Source organism: Engraulis encrasicolus, chromosome 7 (assembly GCF_034702125.1).
Source record: "Engraulis encrasicolus isolate BLACKSEA-1 chromosome 7, IST_EnEncr_1.0, whole genome shotgun sequence".
NCBI classification, from domain to species: Eukaryota; Metazoa; Chordata; class Actinopteri; order Clupeiformes; family Engraulidae; genus Engraulis; species Engraulis encrasicolus.
Genome location: NC_085863.1, coordinates 4,234,602 through 4,261,702, shown reverse-complemented (window position 1 = coordinate 4,261,702; position 27,101 = coordinate 4,234,602). Strand labels below are relative to the sequence as shown.

Below are 27,101 nucleotides of genomic sequence, written 5' to 3'. Positions count from 1 at the left end.
CGCCACTTTTTGCTTTTCGAATAGGCATGACACAGCTCAATCGAAAAGCAAAAAGTGGAGGCAGAGTCCCGCAGTGTCAAGCCGTTGGCCTTCCAGAAAACCAGCAGTGGAAAAGAGGCACTAGTCACACACTGGCAGTATATTTCTATATCCCTATGGCGGTCAGTTCGTCGGTTTGCAAGTGATATACGTCTGTGCGCACCTGTTTTATTAACACTTTGTATGTCAATTTTACGTGTTCAGGACCTTGTTATTACCGAGGGGGAGAGAGAGAGAAGACGCAGCAGTTGTTTTTAAAAAGGGAGTGGCATGTGTCTTCATGTAAAGTGAAGTAGTGGCGTGCACATCCAAGACGCAGTTGCAGGGCAAAATGGTCAGAATACTATGAAGATAAAAAGGCATGTCCGCACAGCACACTGCTCCCGTGTTGCTTTTCTATTTTTCCAGTGAACACTTTCGAGCTATTCACTCTGAAGTGTGCGGACATTCATTTATGTCTTGTGCTCGTGTAACCACAGTCTCCCAGACACCGGCATGGCCAGTCAAATTAATTAAGCCCAGAATGTAACATGCGAGGATTGCGAGCGTAGTCATAAACATTCAATACGGTTGACCTTTTGAGATGATGGCCTGGATGACAATTCATGTCTGTAGAGGAGGCACAGTGGAAATTATTTCTTGACTGCTCTCCTTTGGTGTGCATGAATGACGTTTATGGGGCCCCATGGCTTTGTGGTTTTTGGTTGTTGGTTGTTTTTTGTTTGTTTGTTTATAAACACGGTGTTGTGAGGAGGGGCAAGACACTGGCAGCCAACCACGTGAGCTAATTTTTTGACCGACAGCAGTTTCCAACAATCAGAGTTTGAGTTGTGTGCAGCCAGGGGAAAACAAACATTAGAACCCATATATACCGTCCTTGTAGCTCCATGCATTGCTCTGATAAAAGCATTCTCACATACAGACACACGTGCCGCACACATATAGTCACACGTGCACGCCCAAACATAAACACAGTGTTCATCTAAACTAGGCCAGCTGATCAATATAGGCCTGCTACCTACTGCTGAGAGGGAGAGAGAGAGGGAGAGAGAGAGAGAGAGAGAGAGAGAGAGAGAGAGGCAAAAATTGTTTCATAATCTGACCTCCAAACCTCTTCCTCTCTTAAATCACCATGAATGGCCCCAAAAAGGACATGGCATATTAATTTCATGGCTGGCTGCAACACCCAGTTTAAAAAAGGCAAAAAAAAACTTGCTGAGTCAGTGGTGTACACACATGCACGCGAACAGTTATTTACTAGGGCTGTAACCATTCTCAACTCACGATTCGGTTCGTATCACAATTTTTTTTACCTACGGTTCGATTCAGCTCACGACTTCTGAAATGTCATCTCATTTGAAGCTTGGAAACAGTTATCAAATTGTATCATATGGTTGTTTTCTGGACTGAAGGATGATAACATTTTGAAAGGCCATATCACGATACTGCCTCCTTTTATCACGATACAGTATCGTGACTCTCAGTATCGCGATTTCTCGGTTCGATTCAAGATCGTTACAGCCCCATTATTTAGCCTTATAAGCTAACAGCATGAAGCAGAAAGTAGACCCACTGCATCAGGAGTCAGGGCGTCAATGTTCTGTTAATCATTTTCTTTTTTTGATGACTAAAATCTCTGAGGAGGGATTTGTATGTAAAGTAAGTATGTATTTAAGAGGCCCTGCCATAAAATTTGCTCACGTTTGTATTTTATTTTTTTTTAAATGAGGTTAGGTCAGTGAATGTTTGGGTTATTTATTGTGGTTTTTGAAAATGAACCGCTGCATTCTCTGTCAGCTGTTGCCATTGAAAAGAATATATTATAAAATCGTATAAATCGTGCAAACTATAAAATAACACACCATATTGGTTATTTATTATATTGTTAATACAACAATGTGTTAAATCCGTGCCAGGTGAGAGGAGAATGCATTCCAGTTTAGCGGCAACCAGCTGCAGTGTGTCCACTCCCTGCCCCTGCATGTGAATCGCACTGCTGCTTTCTCATCAAGTTTACGGGCTAATGTATGGGCCTGTGGTTTGGTTTCTATGCTGGTATGGTGCTTAAGGTTTTAAATCCTTCCTCTGCCACCTCAGCAGGTACCAGTACGCTTCTTTTCTCTCCTCTCTTTTCACCTCTCTTCATTCTCTCTTCTCTTCTCCCGCCTCTCTTCATTCTCTCTTCTCCCGCCCGCCTCCTTCCTCTTCCTCTTCACAGTCAGTCTTTCGTCACACCTCTTTAAATGCTTTACACTTTCACTGGCTCTATTCTATTCTATTCTTCCGCTACTGCAACCTCCTTCCTTGTCTGATGATACCTCTCTGCCTCCTTCTTTCTCTCCTCTCAACCTCACTCACACCCTCCTCTCTCTTCCTCCGCTCCTGATACCTCTCTCCCTCCTTCTTTCTCTCCTCCCAACCTCACTCACACCCTCCTCTCTCTTCCTCCACTCCTGATACCTCTCTGCCTCCTTCTTTCTCTCCTCTCAACCTCACTCACACCCTCCTCTCTCTTCCTCCACTCCTGATACCTCTCTCCCTCCTTCTTTCTCTCCTCCCAACATCACACCCTCCTCTCTCTTCCTCCACTCCTGATACCTCTCTCCCTCCTTCTTTCTCTCCTCCCAACATCACACCCTCACTCACACCCTCCCTCTCTTCACCTCAGAGCTGTTGTTGTTGTTGTTGTTGTTGTCATTGTCAGTAGCTGATGAGCCTTTTCTTTAAGCCCAGCCCCTTATCTTAACCTCAACACTTACCGTCTTATGTGGTGATGGTACACAAAGTAAAGACATTAAACACACTCCATGTATCCTACATGGATGTAATCGCACGGCTCTCTCTTGCCATCGCCACCCACTAAATGTGCCACATTACTCAAGGAAAACACACACGCACACACACACACACACACACACGGATACACACACACGGATACACACACACACGGATACACACACACGGATACACACACACTTCTTTCAATCATCCTTCTCACATGAGTCATGTTCTCCCACACACAACAGAAATTGTTTTTCCCTTTCTTCTTTCTTTTTGTCTTTCTTTTTTCCCTTCTTGTTTTTTCCTTTCTCTTCTTGTCTTTCTTCTTGTTTTTCCCTTTCTCTTCTTGTAATGGTTTCAGCTAAGATCGCAAAAAAATCCATCATGCCACCGTGCACAAACCAGCAAGTGTTGTTTGTACGTATTGTCACGAGTCTCATTTGAAGAGGTGTTGGTATCGGTAGCAATCAGGTGTGTGTGTGTGTGTGTGCTTTAAGTGGTCTTTCAATACCACTCAAGCTGTCTGTGCAGCTGCTGGCTACCGTATATTGGTGTCACTAGTAGTAATGGCAGTGTGTGAAGTCCAAACACTAAGGCTTTGTTTTGTTTTTGGATCATTTTCCTAAAGGTCAACAAGACCATTTTCCAAGTGTCTGCTTTAAAACCCACACCCAGTGTCATAAAACTGTTCTTTTTTCCCTCCTTTGTTCTTTGAATGTTTTTCATCTCAGAGTGCCAGCAGTGGATGTGATTATATGTACACTACAGAGATGATGTGTGAAGTCCAGATTTTGTCCAGTTTTTGTAAGCTTCCTGGATATGAGCTTCAGGTAGCCCATCATTAGCCTGACTATCGTGACTTCAAAGTAATTTGGTCTGTCCCACTGTTGTTGGCAACCAGTTTCTCTGAGAGAAATACTAAGGGCGTGTCTATCTCGTATTCATGACATGTCTTCGTATGTTACAGTAACTAGTTGAAGCTACAATCTAAGAAAAAGGGAAAAATATCTGCATACCACAAAAGCTATCTTGTCGCGATTTAATGCAAGGTCTTCCTTCACATTCTGCCGTTTTTTTTTATTAAATCACAACAACGGAGCTTTTGTGGGGGTCAGACATTTTTTCCCTTTTTCTTGTGCGTTCTTTGATACCCAAGGCAATTTGGGATGTGCGTGCACACTTTTTTGAAGCTACAATCGATCAGACCACCCATTCCTTCACACCCTGTTTAATGGTGTGTCATTGCCTTAACACATTACATTACATTACATTACACTTCACTTAGCTGACGCTTTCATTTATTCAAAGCGACTTACAACTATTATTTTTCACGGTATTGGTTACAGTCCCTGGAGCAATGTGGGGTTAGGTGCCTTGCTCAAGGGCACTTCAGCTGTGAATGGAGAGGTCAGGGGGGATTCGAACGAGCAACCCCTAGATTGAAAGACCAACTCTCTAACCACTAGGCCACGGCTGGCCAACACATCCCATCAAGGCGTTGCAAATGCTCAAAAAAAAATTGATCCCCCATCTTGTTAGAATTTGAAATGTTCTAGATGGTGTGTGTGTGTGAGGTCAGAGTAAATGAGAAGTGAAACTTTGTGCGGCATCACAGTTAGGGTGGGCTAGCACATCATTTGTGGGGGGGTTACTCTTCCAAGCCGGCTCATGGCAGTACTAGGGATGTTAATTCACCGATAGTCGACCGGATCAACTTTAACCGGTTAAAATTTTCTGCCACCAGTTAACCGGTTGTAATGATAATAATAATAATAATTATAATGATAATTTCCTCCCAAAAAGCATTTTCCATTTTCAGCATTTTCCATCTGGCAACAGTGGCTGGACATGGCAGGTCCTGTCTGCGCAGCAAAAAAAGGCTTATGTGGGAAAAACCCCCCCAAAAAAAACAATGCTCTGCATATCAGGCACGCGAACGTTGTATAATTTAAGATTACCGGTTAACCGGTTAACCACCAGTTAATGAGTCTCAGTAGCCGGTTAAGAGTTTTTTTAATTTTCGCCATCCCTAATCAGTACAGCCACTTGAATCGGCCCGAGTCACTTGTTCATAGCAGCTTGTTGGCAAGATTTCAGAACAGCACGACGTTCATACGGTATAAACGCACAAATCCTGAAAGCCGAAAACATTAGCTCCTTGGCAGAGGTAAATCAAAGTGTCAGGTGTGTAGCTCAGCTCGTGATCTTAAAACATCAAATGCTGGGTAATGACATTAGTGCAGCATGCCTGTTAATTAAGCTGCTTGCTATGCCCGCCTGGCGTCTGTCTTTGCTGTCAATCCAACGGCTTTCTCTTGTCTTTTCTCATCACAGTCTTTTATATCCTACCTTCTTTATTAATCTTTCTCAGATCAGGAATTTACTGTCGATACTGTTGAAACTGCTAGCATGGATCATGCAGCTCGTATCGCCTCACTGCTAAATATATAATTATAATAATAATAATATTATTATAAATATCTTTAGTTTTATAGCACTTCTCAAAACAGAGTGCCAAAGTGCTGATCTGGATACAGATAACTACTACACTCGTAGTAGTAATGTAATGTAAACGTTTTATCTTCTACCTGACATGTTTCGAAACATGTCTGGTAAAATATAAAACTTTTACATGTCTGAAGTAAAAGAAAATCTTAAGTGTTATTTAAACAGTTACACATAATGAATGTTATACATATAGAGTGCCAAAATGCTGGTCTGGATCCAGATAACTTCTAGTCTGAATCATATGCCTCTAGTCATGTGACTGCTGACATGGCACTTCACTTGTGCTCGTTCGCTTTACTCCCCGTCCTCTTTATCATGATACCCTTGTGTTTGGGTCGCATGTACAGTATAATGTGGACGTCTAGAAAGGACACGAATTTGCAGTTAGATTAACAGTATCTATCTCTCCACCACCACCGTCTCTCTCTCTCCAGTCCTCCTGCTCACTCGCTCGTTCTTTTTTTTCTCCTCCTTTCTTCCCCAAGGCTCTATCTCTCCGTTTCATCTCCGCTCTCTTCCCTCGCTCTCTCCCTGCAGAGGTCTACTGTTTGATCAGCATCTTAAACAAATTACCCTCCTAGGATGGGGATGGGGATGGGGAGGGGGATGGGCATGGGAATGGGGATGGGCATGGGGATGGGGATGGGGAGGAGGATGGGGTGCCCAAACAGTGGAACCAGAGTTACCCTCCTAGGGTGGGGATGGGGATGGGTATGGGAATGGGGATGGGGAGGAGGAAGAGGAGGGGGAGGGGGATGGGGATGGGGCACCCAAATAGTGGAGCCAGAGTTAACCTCTTAGGATGGGGAGGGGGATGGGGAAGGGGATAGGCATGGGCATGGGGGATGTGGAGGGGGATGGGGATGGGGATGAGGATGAGGATGGGGAGGGAGATGGGGAAGGGGAAGGGGATGGAGAGGGGGGATGGGGATGGGCATGGGGATGGGATGCCCAAACAGCGGAGCCAGAGTTAAACTCCTAGGATTGGGATGGGAATGGGGACGAGGATGGGGTGCCCAAACAGTGGAGACGCGCAACGAACCCAAAAGCGTGTCTTCCCATTTATGTGTTTTTATTGCGCTCTCATTTCTTGTCCATGAGCGAATAGTGTGTGTGTGTGTGTGTGTGTGTGTGTGTGTGTTTGTGTGTTTGTGTGTGTGTGTGTGTGTGTGTGTGTGTGTGTGTGTGTGTGTGTGTGTGTGTGTGTGTGTGTGTGTGTGTGTGTGTGTGTGTGTGTGTGTGTGTGTGTGTGTGTGCATGTCTGTGTATGCGCGAGTGTGTGTGTGTGTGTGTGTGTGCGTGTTTGTGTGCGTGTGTGCGTGTGTGCGTGTGTGCGCGTGTCTGTGTTTGTGTGTGTGTGTGTGTGTGTGTATATGAATGACAGAGGACTAATTGGATGGGCCAGCCCTGGGCTCCTGTACCAGCGCATCCTCTCATGAGGAAGGATGATTCACGCTGGTGGGAGACTTGATTCATGCTAGTGGGAGAAGAGAAGAGAAGGGCTTTAAGTCAACATGCGGCTGGATGCGGACGCCACAGCTCTAGTGGGAGAAGAGAAGGGCTTTAAGTCAACATGCGGCTGGATGCGGACGCCACAGCTCTCTGCTCGCCTCACGAACACTTTATTTTACATTTTAGTACATTTTATCACCAGTGTAATATCAGCTGTTTGCACTGCACAGATTTGCACTGTACCTGCATACCTAACCCTCGCCTTATGATCATTTTCCAAGTGCAGTGTTTCCTGCAGAATATTTGTTAGTCAAGGTGAGTTGGGTTGGGTTGGGGGTTAATGCAACGTAGACCTCAAAATAAAGTGTAAATTGGCCCTGCTGTGGCCTAACGGTAGGGCACTGGGTTACTACGCCGGCCGGCGACCCGGGTTCGATTCCGGCCCTGCTCATTTGCCAGCCCTTCCCCGTCTCTCTCTCTCCCTACTCGCTTCCTGTGTGTCTCTCTCCCTCCCTCTCCCTCTCTTTCCTCTCTCTCTCTCTCTCTCTCTCTCTCTCTCCCAACTCGCTTCCTGTCTCTCTCTCTCTCTCTCTCTCTCTCTCTCTCTCTCCCTACTCGTTTCCTCTCTCTCTCTCTCTCTCTCTCTCTCTCTCTCTCTCTCTCTCTCTCTCTCTCTCTCTCTCTCTCTACTCGTTTCCTGTCTCTCTCTATCTCTCCCTACTTGCTTCCTGTCTCTCTCTCTCTCTCTCTCCCTACTTGCTTCCTGTCTCTCTCTCTCTCTCTCTCTCTCTCTCCCCTACTCTTTTCCTCTCTCTCTCTCTCTCTCTCCCCTACTCTTCTCCTCTCTCTCTCTCTCTCTCTCTCTCTCTCTCTCTCTCTCTCTCTCTCTCTCTCCCTACTTGCTTCCTGTCTCTCTTTCTCTCGCTCTCTCTTTCTCTCGCTCTCTCTTTCTCTCTCTCTCTCTCTCTCTCTCTCTCTCTCTCTCTCTCTCCCTACTGGTTTCCTGTCCCTCTCTCATCATCCTATGCCAAATAAAGACATACAAGCCCTAAAAATATCTTAAATAGATAACTATAAAGTGTAACCTTCTACTCCAATGTATTGGGCTGTACTTGTTCAGCTGATTTCTTTGGCTGTTTACCGGTGTCAGGCAACAGAAGGTCAGGCCAGCGTGAGATCAGGAGCCGGCTGTTCCCCCTGACCCGTTAACTGCCCCCCCCACCCCCACCCCCCTCTCCTCTCCTCTACCTGCCTCATGCCCCCCCAATCCCACCCCCACCCCCCTCTCTGCTAGCTGCCCCCCCCCCACCCCCACCCCCACTCTCCTCTCCTCTCCTCTCCTCTCCAATGCATTTATTAGGATGAATTATTAGCCAAATATGTTATGCTAATACCACACTTGTCTTGCTGGTGGTGCTGTCCGGTGTTCACATTCCGTTTCTGTAATAAGGTTGACCACCGCATTATAATGTTGTGTAACATATCTCAGTGATTATTTATAATGCTGTATAACATGTCTCTGTGATTATTGACGTGATCAGATTCCACGGTGCTACTTCGAGAATAATGCTCATCCCGGACCATCCTTGAGTTGGTTCTGAGTTGTAATCCAAGAGACAGTGTTAGGCCTTAGATGAAAGTTCAGAAAAAAAACAGCTTTCTGTTCTTTTTTATGATTATTTATTTCTTAAAGTGAACAACGCGTTTCGCCCACTGCATCTTCAGGACCTGATGAGGCACGAGGTGAAACTTGTTGTGTTCTAAAGAGCAAACCTGATGACACACTGGCCGAAGTAAGAAGATAGAAGACAAAAAGAAGGAAAGCTGTTGTGCTGTGTTTGCTGAACTCTCATCTCTGCTCCAAGTTTTCCTGCCTCACTGCACCCGTGTAGTGTTGTTGAGGGCTTGTGTACAAGGCCTCTCTTGAACATTGCATTACATTACATTGCATTACATTACATTACATCGCATTACATTACATTACATCGCATTACATTACATTACATTGCATTGCACTACATTACATTGCATTTGGCAGACGCTTTATAACCAAAGCGACTTTCAAAAGAGGACATAATCAAGCCAACATCACAAGCAAATACAAAGTGCACAGGAAATATACAGAACAACAAGTGCAGTTGCAAAGAGGGGTTCGTTTTTTTATTTTTTTTATTTTTATTTTATTTTATAAAGAGTAAATAACGAGTACACACACACACACACACACACACACACACACACACACACACACACACACACACACACACACACACACACACACACACACACAAACTAGACTAGACATCATGTCAAGAGGCTGCCCTGGGGCAAGGCCAGCTCAACATGAGCATTATTAGGAGTAAGTATTTATCCCAGCTCCTCAATCCAAGGGGTCAAATAGAAAAGAAAAAGAACTACAGTATAAAGGGACTTAGTTTGATTATGTCTTTATGTAACAGACCGCATTCGGCGGCAGGTCGAAGGCAAGGAAAGGCGACAAAGGTTGGCTCCAACTCGCATTTATTCTGGTGAAACATTAAGTGCAAACAACATCATGCAGCTGCTGTTGTACATTCATATCTCCAGCGAAGTAAACTCTTTCTGGCTGGAGGAAGCATAGTTCGTGTGCAAAGACCTGACCTACTGCAGCTGCAAGAATACACCACCAGGTGGCTGCAACGTATGATAAGGAGAACCAAATATTTATAGTGAAATTCATCAACTACATTTCTAACTCTGTTGCATGTACTCTGATTAAATACCTGCTCCAGCTTTGGGTGTGAGAAGTGAAGAGAAGTGTACCTTGTCTTGTATCCTGTTTACCAAAAGCAATTAAGACACACCCCCAGTGATAACCGCCCCCATCCAATTAAGACACACCCCCAGTGATAACCGCCCCCATCCAATTAAGACACACCCCCAGTGATAACTGCCCCCATCCAATTTTAACAATTGGTTTAATTATTCCCTGTTGTGTTCCATCCTCCTTGAGTGGAGGGGCGGCGCTCTTCCCTCTTTGTGTCTGGCAGGTAGAAGTGAGCATGTACAAGGAAGAAAATAGATGACCTTTCTTTCTTCCTTCCTTTTTTGATCCCCCTTTTCTTTTTTAAACAGAGGCAGGAGTCACTGTAATTTGTGTTTGCCAAGATGTCGTGCCTAGTGAATCGAAACGGTGAAGGGTGTGGGGGTGTGTGTGTGTGTGTGTGTGTGTGTGTGTGTGTGTGTGTGTGTGTGTGTGTGTGTGTGTGTGTGTGTGTGTGTGTGTGTGTGTGTGTGTGTGTGCACCGCAGCAGTGCAGGCAGGACCATGGTGTGTGTGTGTGTGTGTGTGTGTGCGCGCGCGCGCGCGCGCAAACGTCTTGTGTGTCTATAAACGGTATGCGCATGTCTTTTTTTATGATTGTCTTTCTGTTTGTGTCTACACACTGACCCCATCTGACCAGTAAACTACATCTTCATATCTTCTCCCATGCACCCCTCCCCCTCAAGTTTTACTTACTTAGTGGGCCTTTCTCAAAGCCTAGTGCAGTGCCCTTCCAAGTGTATCAGCCTAATAAGTCACGGCCAGTGATTGGATACTCTTTGGTGAACTCTACGGAATATCCAATCACTGGGTGTGGCTAATAAAGAGTATCCAATCACTGGGGGTGACTAATTAGGCTGATACACTTGGAAGGACGCTGCACTAGGTTTTGAGAAAGACCCAGTGTCTTTTAAATGTCTTTCTATGTTGTTTTATGTCCGTTGGTTCTCTTGTGCCATGCATTTTGCACTTCACATATGTATGGCTGGTTTGTTATGGTTTTTGTTTTTATGAAATGCTCAGCTTTTGCACTCTTTTCTTTTTCTTTTTTCCTTTCTTTTTCTTTCTTTGTGTTTCTTGTGTTTTTTTGTTTTCGTTTTCGGCAGCCACCAACACTCCTTTGTGGTGTGGACAACCCACTCTCTCCTCGCTGCCTCTCCAACTTACCACCTGACTGGGTAAATCGACCAATCAGCTAGCTGTCGTCGTGTTGTTGTGTCATGTGACTGGTGACGTGGCTGCCCTGCCCACCCCAATTCCCCCTCCCCCCTCCTCTTATACTTGTAGTGCGACAATCAGTGCGTTTGCCATTCAGTGTCTTGTGGTGGTTGTTGTGGTGTTGTACAGTCCTGGGGGCCTGTACTAAGAAGCTGGTTCACTTCAGGAGTAAACCAGGTTAAGTTAAGAGGTAAATCCGCTAATATAAGAGCCTGGAATCCACACTCTTCTTTTAGATGTTTTACCTCTTAACTCAGGGGTGTCAAACATACGGCCCGCGGGCCGCATCCGGCCCGCGGGAGGGTTCCATCCGGCCCGGATGTAGAATTTTTTTTTATTTTTTTTATGAAATAACCGAAATGCGCAATTACGGCCCTCGGGGCAAAATCGAGACCTGCATGACATTAACCCAATGGTCCCTCTGTTACACTGTAGTAAAGTGCACATCACACTTCTATTATAAATAGTGAATTTGTACTGTAACAGGTATTTGATAAAGCTCATATATTATAGACCTCATATATAGAGATAAAATGTTAATACTTCTTATTCGTATTGTATTGGTATTTGTTGTAATTAAATAAGAAATATAGTTGGATTTGTATTGGTTCCTATTAAGCTCAAACTGGAAACGGGATGTTAGAATGCGTGAAAATGCAGGAAATTACATATAAGAAATACAAAATTTTCTGGGGGAAAACCCCCAGACCCCCTGCCAAAAAGAACTGTCCCATATTTAATTAATTGACGGTTGGCAATGAATGAATGAAGTGAAGGAAATTTTGCATAGGATCATCAGTATTGCATTACTTTCTACATATTCAACACACTTAAAACGTGATAGTACTAATACTAATAGTACTAACACTAATCCTCTGCTTTACGTTTTTTTTTTTTTTTGCGATGATGTTACTAATGCGGCCCGCTTGAGGTCCACATGGGTTGTATGCGGCCCCCGGACCAAAATGAGTTTGACACCCCTGTCTTAACTTCACCAGGTTTACCAGCTTCTGTATTACACCCCTATGTGCTGTGATGTGTTGTGTTTGTCTTTGGTTTCCTACCCCTCCATGTGGCTTTGTGTTCTCCTTTGGGCTGCCGTGGCCTAATGGTTAGGGAGTTAGTCTTGTGACTGAAAGGTTGCAGGTTCGAGTCCCATCCCACAGCAGTAGGAGGAGTGTGGGTATTCTCTAATACCCTTCATCATCCATGGCTGAAGTGCAGGGCTCCTAATATAACCCCACATTGCTCCAGGGACTGTAACTAATACCCTGTCCCTAACGTAACTGGAAGTGCCTTTGGATGAAGCCGTCGGCCAAGAGAGTAAATAAAAGTTTCATACCTGGCTGTTACGCACTCAATTGGAGCGGATGAACTCAAGTCCTCCTCTGGGACTGATGCCTCCTCAAGCGCTTAAGGGTCCAGAGTCATGCCGCGCCGCGCCGCGGGTCCATTATTGCGTTACGGCAAGCGAGGTCTCCGCAGTGCATCTACCTACCTATGACTCACCGCTGAGTGTGCTCTGACCGCGCTCAGGACGTCATCGCTCTCACTTTGTTGAAGGGCCCGACCGATATGGTTTTTTCAGGGCCGATACCGATATTTATGGAAATGGGAGGCCGATAACCGATATGTGCAACCAATATATAGAAATATTGTTCATAATAAAATGTAATGAAATATAAATTATTATTATATATACACATATATTTAGTTATAATAATGAACTCTCATGGACTCAAAGTGGGGAGAGCAGAATAGAAGATGCATTCAGAACGAAATGGCTACAAAAATGGTTGTGAAAGTTATACAAACTTATCGGTGGAAATTTATTGAAAGTATGGCCGATACCGATATCCCAAAAATGCTAAATATCGGCCCGATATATCGGTGGGGCCTTACTTTGTAGTATATATTCTACATCTAGAAGGTCCATAACGAATGAATTGAAAAAATAAATTGGATGTGTTTACTTTTGACAGAGCAGTGGTTCCATGCCTTCAGCAGTTCACCTCATTCCCCAAAGCTGTTCTTTATTGTTAGATGCATAAAAATAAGAAATAAGGTTGGCATCTCTTAATAATGAAAGCCTAACTGGGGAAACTCCAACTCCCATTGTCATTGTAACACAGCACTCCACTGCACACAAGTGCACACTGCTCACAACAAAATTGCATTTACTATGCCTCACCCGAGTAAGCGGGCAGCCCGGAAAGGTAGCAGTGCGGCGGGACTGTACCCTGCTACCATGCTCAGGGTACCTCAGTCATGAAGGAGGATGGGGGAGAGCACTGGTTAATTACTCCCCCCACCAACCTGGCAGGGCGGGAGTCGAACCAGATGGCACAGCACTCTGTACACAAGACCCTGGTGGCATTTTATAATAACCATGTCATTGAAATGGAAAACTAAACATCAAGGGAACATCATCAAATGATTATTTGCCAATAGGCTGCTCAGGGACCACAGATGTAAACTAGCTTCTAGCTAACTCTGGTACTACATTCTGTCTTGTACACGGTCCCTGTCAAATAAGCAAATAATAATAATAATAATAATAATTGTATTTGTATAGCACTGTGTCATACAAGGCATGTAACTCAAAGTGCTTAACAAATGGAAAAAAAACATTTTTAGAGATAGATTTAAAAGGAGAGGTATAGAGGAGAGGCAGAAAAAGCAGGAAGGCAGAGGAAGAAGAGATAGACAGAGAATGTAGAGTCATAAGGTCAACGTAGGATAGGACCAGGATTCTTAGATGTGTAAGGTCCATAGTGGCTGGGCCTATCATAAGTCATAGATAGTCACACAGAGATTGGGCGCTCAGGTGCGGCCCCTGGTGGCATTAGGGGTGAGGAAAAACTCCCTTTCGCTTGATTCATAGTTTGTAAGGGGGAAAAAAAAAGCTCAGTGAAGTCTGAGAAAAAAAGACCCCCTATAGTCAGGAAGAAACCTCAGGCAGAGACCAGCGGCCACCTAGGGGAGCCCCCTGCCAGGGCTGGTTGCGAGTAGTAAGGGCGCTGCGGCAGCTGGGACACTATGACGCCTTGGCAGCTAGGAGTTGGCAAGGATGAAGAGGTGGGTCTTCAGCTGCTTCTTAAAGGAGTCGACGGAGGTGGCTGATCGGATCTCGATGGGGAGGGCGTTCCATCTCTTGGGCGCATAGCAGGCAAACGCGGCGTCGCCGATCTTCTTCTGCGGGGGGGTGGGGGTCCTTAGCAGCTTGGCATCAGTGGACCTGAGAGCTCGAGCAGGGGCATAAAAAGAGAGCATGTCTGAGATATAGCTAGGGGCAAGTCCATTTAATGCTTTAAATACTGTGAGCAGAATCTTAAAGCCGATTCTGTATGAGACAGGTAACCAGTGCAGGTCTGCCAAGACAGGAGAGATGTGCTCTCTCATTCTGGTTCTTGTTAGGATTCTTGCCGCAGAATTTTGAATGAGTTGCAATTTGTCAATTAATTTTTTTGGGAGACCAGAGAAGAGAGCATTGCAGTAGTCTATCCTACTGGTGACAAAGGCATGAATAAGTTTCTCAGCGTCTTGTCGGGGGGGCCAAGCCGCGCACTTTGTTAACATTTCTAAGATGGAAAAAAGCAGATTTTGTTATCTTGTTGATGTGAGGCTCAAAGCTCAAATCCGAGTCTATGACCACACCTAGGCTAGTAACCTTATCTTTAATGTGTATGCTTAGGTCACCTAGGCTTGAGTGGAGTTTTGCACGTTTTTCCTTAGGCCCAATGAGCAACACTTCAGTTTTATCCTCATTTAATTTTAGGAAGTTACTGTTCATCCAATCTGTGATGGCAGACATGCATTTAGTCAAGGCATGAATGGCAGTGGTTTGGCTAGGCTCGACAGAGATATATAGTTGAGTGTCATCGGCATAGCTATGAAAATCAACATTGTGCTCTCTGATGATGGAGCCCAGGGGCAACATATAGAGAGAGAAGAGGAGAGGGCCCAAGCAACTACCCTGAGCAACTCCAAAAGGCACATCATACTTGTTGGAGACGTGTTCTCCGATGGTGACAAAAAACTGCCTTCCTGTAATACATGTTTTGAACCACTCTAAGACGTGACCGGACAAGCCTACCCAAGATTCAAGGCGGTCAATTAGTATGTTGTGGTCTATCGTGTCAAATCGTATCCAAATCGTATCCAAATAAAGGAGTTAGTTAACTAACAAACAGCAGACAGTTGAAGGCCTTTATGAACATTGTGCTGTGTGGCCATCTGCTAGTTGCTTCCAAGCTCTGTCCATCCAGTGCTATGAGTCAGCAGGGAGGAAAGGGTTAACTTGAGAGATGAGATGAAGAGGAAGCTGTTGGGAGCCCTTGTCTGACCACGCTCAAGTTTGGTGACGCTGCAGTTTTTGGTTTTTCATTTCATTAGTTATTGCATCTAATAACCACAGATTGCTGACAGGGGTCATTGCACCACATTTGCACCCCTCCCTCCCCATCACTGCCCCCATATAATCAAAATAGTCATCACTAACCCAGTCATATATAATCAGAATAGTCATCACTGACCCTGGTGTCATATATAATCAAAATAGTCATCACTGCCCCAGTCATATGTAATCAGATTAGTCACCACTAACCCAGTCATATTTAATCAGATTAGTAAACACTAACCCTCCCAGTCATATTTAATCAGAATTGTCATCACTAAACCAGTCATATATATAATCAGAATAGTCATCACTGACCTGGTCATATATAATCAGAATAGTCATCAGTAAACCAGTCATATATAATCAGATTAGTCATCACTAAACCAGTCATATATAATCAGATTAGTCATCACTAGCACAGTCATATATCATCTGATTATTCATCACTAACCATATTTAATCAGAATTGTCATCACTAACCCGGGCGGTCATATATAATTAGTATCGCTTATTTGTAATGTGCTGGTAGTGTATTGAGTTGTTGTCATGCGGTGTCCGTAGGCTGGTTGTAGTTGTGTTGTAAAGTGATGTGTGGTATTATTTGTGTTGTGCTCTGTGTGTGTGCGTGTTTGTGTAGTGCGTGCGTGTCTGTGGTGCTGGGTTGTTATGTGAACTAGACTTCACCCATTTTCTACTCTTTGTACTCTGTGCTTTTACTTGGCCTATTTACGTTAGACTAATTTGTTCTGTCTGTACTGAGTTCTCGCGCTGTACATGTGCTGCAGGGCAGGCAGGGAGAAATTTGATTAAAGCAGAACATATCAGAACTTATTATCTTGCTTTAATGTATGAAGAATTAAACACACTAAGTTTTTAGTTTTATTGCTGGTGGCATGCGTTTTTGTGATTTAACTCCACCGATGGTCTGCAGAGCTTCTATGCAGTATAGGCTAAACATTTGGACACAGCTTCTCATTTAATGCAGTCTCTTCATTTTTGTGGCTATTTACAATACATTGTGGATGATCACAGAGGCCATCAAAACTGTCCATAAGTATGTGCTTCACAAAAATATCAATTTTAATTTGTAGTCCAATAAGGATGTCGGCTGCCTATCCACCTGACGTCAACACGGCACAACGGATTGTCCCACAAACTTCAACAAACTTATTTTTTAAAAGTGAAAATACTCAGCCAGTCAAGCCAATCTTAAAGTGATTGTTTGGAGTATATTCACCCTAGGGTCGTTTGAACCTTTAAATCAGTCAAGTAGCCCAGCCGAAGTTTTTTTTTTACCTTGGCTGAGTTACTGAGTTATCCCGAATAGCTTAGTACAAGCGCTAATGGAACCTGGCAGTTTCTGTAAAATGACCACACTAAAATCACATGCCACGACACCCAACTTCTACAGTAGTACAAATATGGTCTGACACTGCACTCACAAAACGATGCATAAGAAGTTTCTACATAGTCCAGTTTATTGTAATCAACACAAGCCTAATAAGCTTCTCTGCCGGTAAAGCTGGGTCGACGCCATTTCTGTGATCTGGGAAGAACCTGTAAGTCCTCATTTGTTCCACTCAGAATTAGGGATGCACCGATACACATTTTTTCACTTCCGATCCGATCCCGATATCTAAATTTGGATATCTGCTGATACCGATACTACTCCGATCCAATACCAAAATCACATATATGCATGGGTTTCAACTTCAGGTAGGCCCAAGCAGACTATTTGGTCAGAAAAAACAGGAAACCAATTAATAAGCAAAAAGTAACAAGTACAAAAGTAACAATCCTATCCTGAAAACTAGTGTTATGATTTCAAATTAACATTGCACCTGACTCGATGTCTGTATCATGAAAATTCCGATATTTTGGGAAAATTCCGATCCGATCTTTGAAATATGTTGATATCTGAACCCGATACCGATATCCCATCCCTACTCAGAATCCACCCAGGATCTGGCCCGCGGGCCGGCATTTTGAGAACACTGCTCTAATGGGTGCAATCACCATTGCACACTGTAGAAGGGCGCTTAGCCCAAAACTTTAATGGGTGATTCATAAAAGTAAAACATCTTGACGGTGCTGTTACATTTGATACATTTTTGATGTCCGTCATCTAACTGCTCTCCAGCTGTGCGCCTCTTGAAGTACAAAACTGTTTAATGATTATTTGATGCGAATGGATCAGGCTGTGTGAATCACCGCATGTCCACAGCAAAGTGCCCTCATCCTCTCTTCACACCACGATGCTCCCTGTAACTGTTAAGGGCCCTGCACCTCCTCTCTTGATCCTTACCTCCTCTGGGTCTCCTGCCCAAAAAAAAACACAAAAAAATCATTTTTTTTAATTATTTGATTGGACAGTCGGAGATGGTGACAGGAAGCGAGTGGGGGAGAGAGATGGGGGAGGATCGGCAAATGAACCAGCAGGAATCACCAGCATAGTAACACAATTTAGTACCGTTAGGCCACGGCAAATATATTTAATTCGCTACCACATCTTACTCAAATAGAAAATCCAAAGGAGAAACAAAGTCATGCCACACATACGTGGGTCGACATTTTAGCAGCAGAAGTCAGGCAGTGCAGCATAAAAATCATTCGTTCTATGAATGTAATGGAACATTTTGTATAGTTAATAGTGGCATTAGCTGTGTGTGCCACACACCTGCTTTTAAAAAAACATCACCGACCCACATATCACAAAGCCCCTCTCGAGTGTCCATCTTAAGAAGTGTCTGTCTCTGATTGGCTATGTAGAAATTGGTGAATATTCCCATGAAGACTTTTTATTAAAACACCGCATTATATAGACTGCACTGCCCGGAGGCACTCTGTTAAGTGGGTCAAATGGGCCCACAAATTTGTGTTTTCAGAGTGATTTTCTCTCTCTGGGGTTCAGCTCTCTCCAAACCATGTTGGGGGTTTAATTCCCCTTCATCAACCTATTCATTGCTGCTCATCATTCTAAGTAGTGGCATGGCATGGCGTGGGCATGATGATGAGACTGGCTGACTTGGGCGGGCGAGGCGAGGCTGGCTCCATCAAGGCATGTCGCTACGGTTACCGCCTCCAGGTCCGCTGACAGCTTTTGCTGGGCTCGGGACAAAACCATCTGAAAATGCCCCCACCGTGACCTTACTATGTAATGGGTGAAAGTTCCAATTCTGGGCCCCACCATTCTCTGGGCCCGGGACAACTGGCCCCTTTGTCCTCCCCTGTAGACGGGCCTGCCTGACCGCCTTCTCCCATCAGCAGCAGACGCTAATCCATCTGACAAGGCGCATCAGCATGCAAATGAGGGCAGGGGTCTGGCGGCTACATGTTTAAGAATTATGAGGAGAGGAGAGGAGAGGCCACTTAATAAGGCAGCTATGCTTCCTTCCCAGTGAGACTGTTTGGAGTAGAATACAGATCGAGGGCAAGTGCTCTTGCCAAATGTTAATGGACGCGATCATCAGCCTGCAAAAAAAGAAAAGAAAAGAAAAAAAAAATCTAGTTGCTGACCCTTTATTAAACGCCATGGCTCTTGGTAGAGTTATTAAACGCCATGGCTCTTGGTAGAGCAATTTCTCTGATTGTCGACCAAACTAATTTGGCAATGGCAACGAGGCAAAAAAACCCAAATCAACAAACACACACTTCAATGATGATGGTTGATGCCACTGCTGTTATTTCATAATTTCAGTGACACAAGTACTATTTGAGTGTTTAATTTGGGAGGAGGACAACCAAGGGGCAAACCATCATGTCTGCGTTCATGCAGAAGCAGAAAGCTGTTGCGACACAAAAAAATGGGAGAAGTAGAGAAGACACCATCCTCTCTGTCTGTGCTCTCTCCGCTGTCTCTCTCTTTCACTTTATCTTTCTCTCTCTCTCTCTCTCTCTCTCTCTCTCTCTCGGTCTGTCTCTCTCTCTCGGTCTGTCTCTCTCTCGGTCTGTCTCTCTCTCTCTCTCTCTCTCGGTCTGTCACTCTCTCTTGGTCTCTCTCTCTCTCTTGGTCTCTCTCTATTGGTCTCTCTCTCTCTTGGTCTCTTTCTCTCTATTGGTCTCTCTCTCTCTTGGTCTCTCTCTCTCTCTCTCTCTCTCTCTCTCTCTCTCTCTCTCTCTCTCTCTCTCTAATGGTTTGGGCTGTCAGTATCGCTCTTAAAAGACTCTCTAAGGGGGAGGTACAGTACTCTAGAGAGACTGAAGACTGCATCTCAGACTCAAGTGACTCTGCCCGAGGCTAAACCGTAGCTAAGAACTAGAATTGTCTCACTTCACCGATCATTTGTGGTTTTAGATGTGCTGTGGTGTTTTGTTGTGTGTGTGTTAGATGGTGTGTTCGTGGTGGCTTTTGTCACTATATTGTGAATTCCTTACATCTCTGAATGCTTGGAGCTCTTTCAAAGCCATGCCTAACTCAACTCAGTAGTTTTGCTCAGCTTTTCTGGCTTGGCTGAAATGATGTACAGTAGATGGAAGGATACCAGCTTATTTTCCTTTTCTATGTGACGGGAAGATGCAAGTCCATGCGATGTGTGTATAGGCACACAGCACTGAACGGTTTCATTAAATGTAATTACGCATGATGAGGCATTTGATGCTTAGTGGCAACTGATTTAAGTGCCATTGCTGTTTTTCGTAGCCGTATTTGTTAAATGCTACCCATTTGTGAATGGGCAGCATGAATTCTGGTAATGAACTACTACAAAATATTTCTTCGTACACCTTTTTAAATGCATCATATTTATCACCAGCCAATTGGCCAAATGCTGGTGAAATTTCACTTCGGCTGTTAGAAAAGACAAACTTACTGGACACTTTGACCCATTAGCGAGTGTTTGTTTGGCTAGCGAGATTAACTACTAACCAATTCGGCTGGTGATGAAAAATGTTCATTTAGGGTGGGCCTTGATTATATTTGTTGTTATTTCTCCTTTAAAGGCATTATACTGTTATGTCTCCCTGGTGGAGGATGATGACCCTTAATGTGTCTCTCTCCCCAATACTGCCACGAGTCCCACGATTTAAAGAGGAATAATTCATGAAATGCCTATAATGTCTCCTTGTTCGTGTGTCTAGATCCCTGGTGGAGGATGATGACCCCTATGTGAAGGAAGGTGTCGCTAGGCACCTGATTCTATATATTTCTAATGTGTGTGTGCGTGTGTGTGTGCGTGTGTGTGTGCGTGCGTGTGTCTAGATCCCTGGTGGAGGATGATGACCCCTATGTGAAGGAAGGTGTCGCTAGGCACCTGATTCTATATATTTCTAATGTCTCCTTGTGTGTGTCTCCTTGTGTCTAGATCCCTGGTGGAGGATGACGACCCCCACATGAAGGTGTCCCTGGGCTGTGGAGACGTGGGCATCTCCGCCCACCTGCAGGCCTCCAAGACTGGCAACACACGTTTCTTCACCAGCAACACACACAGCTCCGTCGTCCTACAGGTACCTGTGTGTGTGTGTTTGTGTTTGTGTGTGTGTGTGTGTGTGTGTGTGTGTGTGTGTGTGTGTGTGTGTGTGTGTGTGTGTGTGTGTGTGTGTGTGTGTGTGTGTGTGTGTGTGTGTGTGTGTGTGTGTGTGTACACGCTTCTTCACCAACATTTTTTGGTGAAAAATTAAATTAAATTCTTCAGCAACACACACAGCTCCGTCGTCCTACAGGTACCATGGTGTGTGTGTGTGTGCGCGCGTGTGTACGTGTACGTGTACGCGCACGCACGCATGTGTGCGCGCGCATACACGCGTGTTTGTGTGGCAAACCCTTGAGGTTTATTGAGGCTCCTAAACCAAACAAAACCAACAGTTTCAATATCAGCAGGAGTTCATGTGCAGACGTCTGTGTTCGATCATTGCTACTGACTGTCACACTGAATTAGTCCATTTCTACCTTGCATTACGGTTGCCAATGATGCTGGCCGAACTGATGAATGCTGGGGGTTATTCAGGTAGAGATGAATCACTGAGGACCAGAAGCAGAATGAATAAATCGATCATTACAATCAGATGGAGGATCGGCTACATTAGCCATTACATTACCTTGCATTGTATTTGGCAGACGCTTGCTTTTTAACCAAAGAGACTTACAATTGAGGACTTCCAGATACAAAGCACACAGGATGTACCATATGCAGAACAATAAGTGTAGATACCAAGTACTGTTTTTTTCAAAAGTTGTTGTGGCGAGGCTGACAGCTGGGAAACTTTATCGTTTTCTCCACGGAGGAGGGGCCAGGAGGCGGGACGAGGAGACAAGCACAAGTGGAGGAGGCAAGGTCACATATTGGGATGCACCCCTACACTGCATGCCATAGAGCAGAGCAGGCGTCACCAACGTTGTGCCCGTGGGCGCTAGGTAGCCCTCCAGGTAGGCCTGGGCGATATGGACAAAAATGTATATCACGATATGGATTATTTTATATCACGATAGCGATATGCATCACGATATAGCCTTAAAAAAAAACAAAAAAAAAACATAGTCAATCAGTTTGATGGACAGGGTCGAAAAAAATCTTTCATCGCCTGTTTTCACCAGTCATCTCGTTTCCCAATGTGAGAGTCCCACGAACCAAGAACACCACAGATGCGCAAATTGCGGCCATAAACAGCAAGGTTCACGTTAGCCAACTGTGGCCGGACATTGGCATGAATGACCGGCAAAATAAAATGTGACTGGACAAAATGTCTGACAAAAAATGACTGCAATTAGTCAGTAAATGATATTAGCTCATTTTAAATAGGCATACTTAGTGTTACGAAATACCAGTAGTCCTAATATGAAACTGAACAAAGCTGAAAATATTTGTGAATAGCCTATGTAAGAACTTGTTATAAACAGCACGCAATAGCCTATTGCTTGCTCTCGTCCCCACCAGCGTTGTCCCCAACCACGTTATGCTTCCCAATAATCACTTGACTCACGCTGGTTGCTGTCGAGGAACAATTCGGTTTGTTGTATTTTTACCAATATATCAGTGAACACAACAAAGGGCATTGCATTTGCAAAACCGTTTCATGCCCAGAAGTAAAACCTAACTGTTTGGGACTCAATGGCATGCGCAGCATCATAGCATCATCGAGTCACTTTAACTTTTAGCCTACCTCTGCTGAAAAATTGTGGTGGATTTCCAAGTAGGCTACAGAGGGTCAAGTTAAACATTTCAGAGAATGATGTGCTCACGAGAAGTCCCAGTGAAAGTGCACGAAGGGCTTTATAACTGTTTTCATCACCGGCCAAAATGTGTAGCCCATAGTGCGTAGTACGGAACGTGTCAATTCCATTACTTTCGAGATCCATTGCAAAGGAGAGGTTGTGTAGGAGAGATGCGCTTCACAGAAGCGCAAGGGGGAGGGGGGCTCGGGGGGGAAGTCTCATGCTCAGAATCTACAAAACAGCGCAGGTAGGAATGCCAAACTTCACCGCAGCATCTAGTTGGCTGATTTTTGGTAAGTTGTCCAACGCCTTTTTCCAGCCATGATTCGCACGCTTGCTGCCCGGTGCTCGTCACGTTAGCTGGCAAGGCAGTGGCAAAGACACTTTTCCGGGTACTGCACTCTAGGGGGCGCCAACCGAGGAGTGACTGAAGACTCAAAGTTTGAGTCAAACAGATTGAATAGGCTGCGTGCGCATTTTACTCATGGGAGTAAAACAATAAAATAGCCTAGTTTGGCCCACAAGTAGTTTTAAAAATATTTTTTGCAGATGTTTACAATCATAAAATGGCTATATTATGAGGTGAAATTATATTAAAATGTGTATTAGCTGTAATGATGAAAATGTGTTTTTTATCACGATATAAACGATAGAGGAGAAAGGTCACGATAGACACGTTTCTCTCGTCCTCACGATATATCTCGTCATATCGCCCAGCCCTACCTCCAGGAGCTTCTGTTGTGCCCACCAAGGATGCAGAGATGTATAGTAACGAAGTAAAAGTAACGAAGTACTGTACTTAAGTACTAAACTGCAGTATCTGTACTTTTTTGAGTAATATTTTTTTCCTCATACTTGTACTTTTACTGCACTACATTTTTCTGATGAAATTAATACTTTTACTCCGATATATTTTTCATGTGCTGCTTTCGTTACTCGTTACTCGTTTCTATGCCCGAGCGCTAGATGGCTCTGTCATCACCAGATATGATGGAACGTGTTCACGGTCAGTGGGCGATGCAATGGTAGGGAAATAAAAGCAGATCGCATACTCGCGTATGTCTTTTGGCGCGGTCAGTGACGCTCAGTTGGCACTGACACTGGCATGTTGGCAAGATGGATGAGGTAGACGAGGTATCGCCATCAACATCAACGACACCAACCACCTCACATTGCGGCGAGGAGGAGGATGACGGCGGATTTGATATTTAAATTTATTTGATTATTTTTTTATGTGCACTTCTGACTTTTGTTTTTTTTTTAATAATACTTGAAGCACAACGAGCTGGTTGGAAGCACTGTTTTAAGCAGTAAAACTACTGCCCTACGTTTTCTTAAAAACTGAACTTGTGTTACAAAGCTGTTTTAATAACAAACCATAATGGTATTTGCACTTCATAAGAGACTTATTGTACAGAGCTCTAATAAACCAAATGGTATTCAAACTTTTGACTGACTTTTTTTTCCCCCATTTTTTTTTTAATGCAGTACTTTTACTTCTACTTCTACTTTTTACTCAAGTAGCAAAACTTGCAATACTTCTACTTGCTTTACTTAAGTACAACACATTTTGAATACTTTTGTCCTTCTACTTTTGACTTTTACTCAAGCCTCTGGTAGCTCTCTGTAGCTCTCGAGTAGCCCTTGGTAGCCCTCAAGTAGCCCTCCGTAGCCCTCAGACCCAGAAAGGTTGGGGACCCCTGGACTAGAGTCTACCCCGGGACTGGGCCAACTCAAGCATCAGTGCAGTAAATAGTCACCAATAGGAGTGGGCGATATGGCAAAGCATATCATATCAGGATTTTTAAACGTAAAATCTCCATTCCGATTTTTTTTTTTATCACGATCTTCCAAAGAAAAAAATGAACCAATTTTACATACTTGTAATTTGTATGTAGCATTTAAATAAATGTAAACACAGTGATTACACTCAGAAATGCGCAATTGACATACAATAATGTAAAGAATAAAAGTGAAGACACCAACACTTAAGTAAGCAGATATCACTCTGATACATCCTCACTGCAAGACGATCTCCACTACGGCAGATTGAAGACGATCTCGTACTCTTTCACGATGCACGATTTAATATCGTCATATCGCCCACCCAGCCATATTATCCAACCATAACGAGACAGTAGCACTTGAAGTATGTAAGTGTATGTGTGAAAACAGACACACTTGCACACATCAGTGCCTGCCCTACTAGTGACTGTTTGGCTGTTCTTTGTTCTTTGCACCACAGGCAGACTCAGAGTGAGGGAAAGGTAATGACAGAGGCGAGACATCAAGGGAAACGCAAAGCAAAGCAAAGAAATAAACGAAGAAAGAAACTCGAGACAAAGCAGTAGCAGGAAAGGTGTTATGTGCACCTCATTTAGTCTGTTGCAGCTGTAGCCTGAGATGGTCTATACTCTTTGTGTTAAGAAGTCAGTGTTTTTGCTAATTTTACTAATTTTCTTCTCCGCATAGGTCCCCCCCCCCCCCCCCCCCCATAGCCCCCATAGGCCCCCTTGCCCAGAAAAATGTTCAAAACCCAATTGTAACTGAATTCCATTGATTTAAATGTACAGAAAACCCTTCCCAATTGCCCCCTTTTTCTTCTTCTTTTTTTGCCAATTTTTTAGCCGCAGACGGCCATCCTAAACAGCCCTATTGGGCGAGAAACGGCTTAATCTGGCAACACTGAGAGAATGTTATTTACCATATCCGCGTAGAGGGGGGGGAGGGGAAAAGGGAACAAGCACCATCCGTAATGCATGATGGGAATTAAGCAAACAGGCCTGGGTGATGCCAGGTTATGGAGCAAACAGGCCTGCATGAGGCCAGGTTATGGACCTGACTGAGCATGTGCAGGGCAGGGCCTGTGTAGCTACATTCAGCTGCTGCATTCAGCATAGCCCCAAGAAGTAATTTATGTAGTCAGAATACTCGTCATGCAAATGACCTGCAAACAGGCCTGGGTGATGGCAGGTTATGGACCTGACTGAGCATGTGCAGGGCATGTGTATATTATGTAAGGGTTAACGTTCGGCGAGAAGGTCGCTACCGTGGAATAGCAGCACGACAGAGAGAATCTTTAGACCCCGACGCGGAGCGGAGGGGTCTTGTTCTCTCTGAAGTGCTGCTATTCCACAAAGCGACCGACTCGCCGAAAGTTAACCCGCTTATTATATGGATATACTTAAATGATTCACACATGGCGGGGACATTTCTTTAGGCCTATTTAATGTTAAGATTGTTGCTGCGCAAAACAAAACAGTGCCGTTGTGGAACACCGCTAAGCAACAGCTAGGTAGCCAGGACAACAGGTGTTGTCCATCACAGCAGCTGATTAGAGTCTTGTTGAAAAGTTGCTTTAGCAGTGAAAAGTCTTGTTGCCATTGACAGCGGTCTGTTATAGACCAACCCGTCCGTTATCGAAAAATAACAGACGTGCGAACGTTGGGGAGCCCCGTTGAAATGAATGGAGCATTCGACCGATGACGTCACAACCATATAATAAGAATTAATAACATTGTTCTCGTTGTTTTTTAATATACTGAACCTTCTAATCTTCAGTTGCATTCAGCATAGCCTCAAGAAGTAATTTATGTAGTCAGAATACTCGTCATGCTAATGACATGCATGTGAACAGATAGACATATCTCCTGTCATGTCATGCAATGTTGTTGTTGTGTTCACATCATGACGAGGATGCCAGAGGCAAATTTACATAGTGTCATAATTGAGATAGGGATTAAGTAAAATATATATATACCAACTGTACTCAACACAGCAGATGAATATGTAGTCAGAATACTCATCATTCTAATGACATGCATGGGAGCAGACAGATAGACATATATCATGTGAGCGGATAGACACATATCTCCTGTCATATCATGCAATGTTGTTGTTGTGTGCACATCATGATGAGGATGCCAGAGGCACAGATGAAGAAAGCAGTATTGAGGACGCCGCCATCATGATGACTTCATGACAGACGCGACATTTATTATCCCCATTTCTGATTGGCTATTTTACACCCTGCACCCGACATTTATCGGCAGATCTGATTGGCCCTTTTTTACCCACCCTGGCTGCCACGGTCATCCCGGGTTCTAATTGGCTGTTTGCTACCCTGCTCTCCTCTCCTCTCCCCAGCTCATATCCCCTCGAGACGCCATGATGGGTTTTTAAAAAGATGCTGTATATGGCATGGAGCTCTGATTGGTGAAGGGGAAAGAAATTGGATGGTGAAAAAGACTGATTGTCCAGGGATCTCTAGCCGAAAAGGGAACAGTACAAGTAAAACAAAAATGCCTAAGGGAGAATTGGCTGAGAGGGAATTGGCTGTGTGAGGAAAGAGATTCATTGTATTTAGTCACGGCTCGACTCCATTTATTTTCCTTGACGCCATTCCGGCGGTGTGGATGAGCTGAATTATTGATGTCAATGTGTATCTATATTGCATGACGCCCCGTGTACCACAGAACAGAGATTAGGCACCGGGAAGCAGCGGCAGATTATAGTGAAATGCCGCACACTAAGCAGAGATATGCTGTGGTGGTTATTTATTAAGCAGAGATGGGCCATGGTAGTTATTCATTTAGCTAGTTAATAGAATTCATAACATCCATTATCGTTCTTTCTTACATATGTGTAAGAGATCTTCATTTTTCATTTATCCTTTATTTATCCAGGCTTGTCTACAGTGATTTGTGTACTCTGCGTTTTTAGTGGTAAAATGAGTCATAAAAAAACAGACTAGCG

The 27,101-nt window shown here is 44.1% G+C and overlaps 1 protein-coding gene across 2 annotated transcripts in view; it reads left to right on the top strand.

The window, feature by feature from the left end:
* klhl13 (kelch-like family member 13) overlaps positions 1 to 27,101 on the top strand; it is a 97,640-nt gene that overhangs the window by 34,408 nt on the left and 36,131 nt on the right. For both annotated transcript variants that reach the window (XM_063202728.1, XM_063202727.1), the window contains one exon: positions 20,500 to 20,641. In XM_063202728.1, the coding sequence (XP_063058798.1) occupies positions 20,500 to 20,641 (142 nt within the window). The remainder of the gene's footprint in view (positions 1 to 20,499; positions 20,642 to 27,101) is intronic.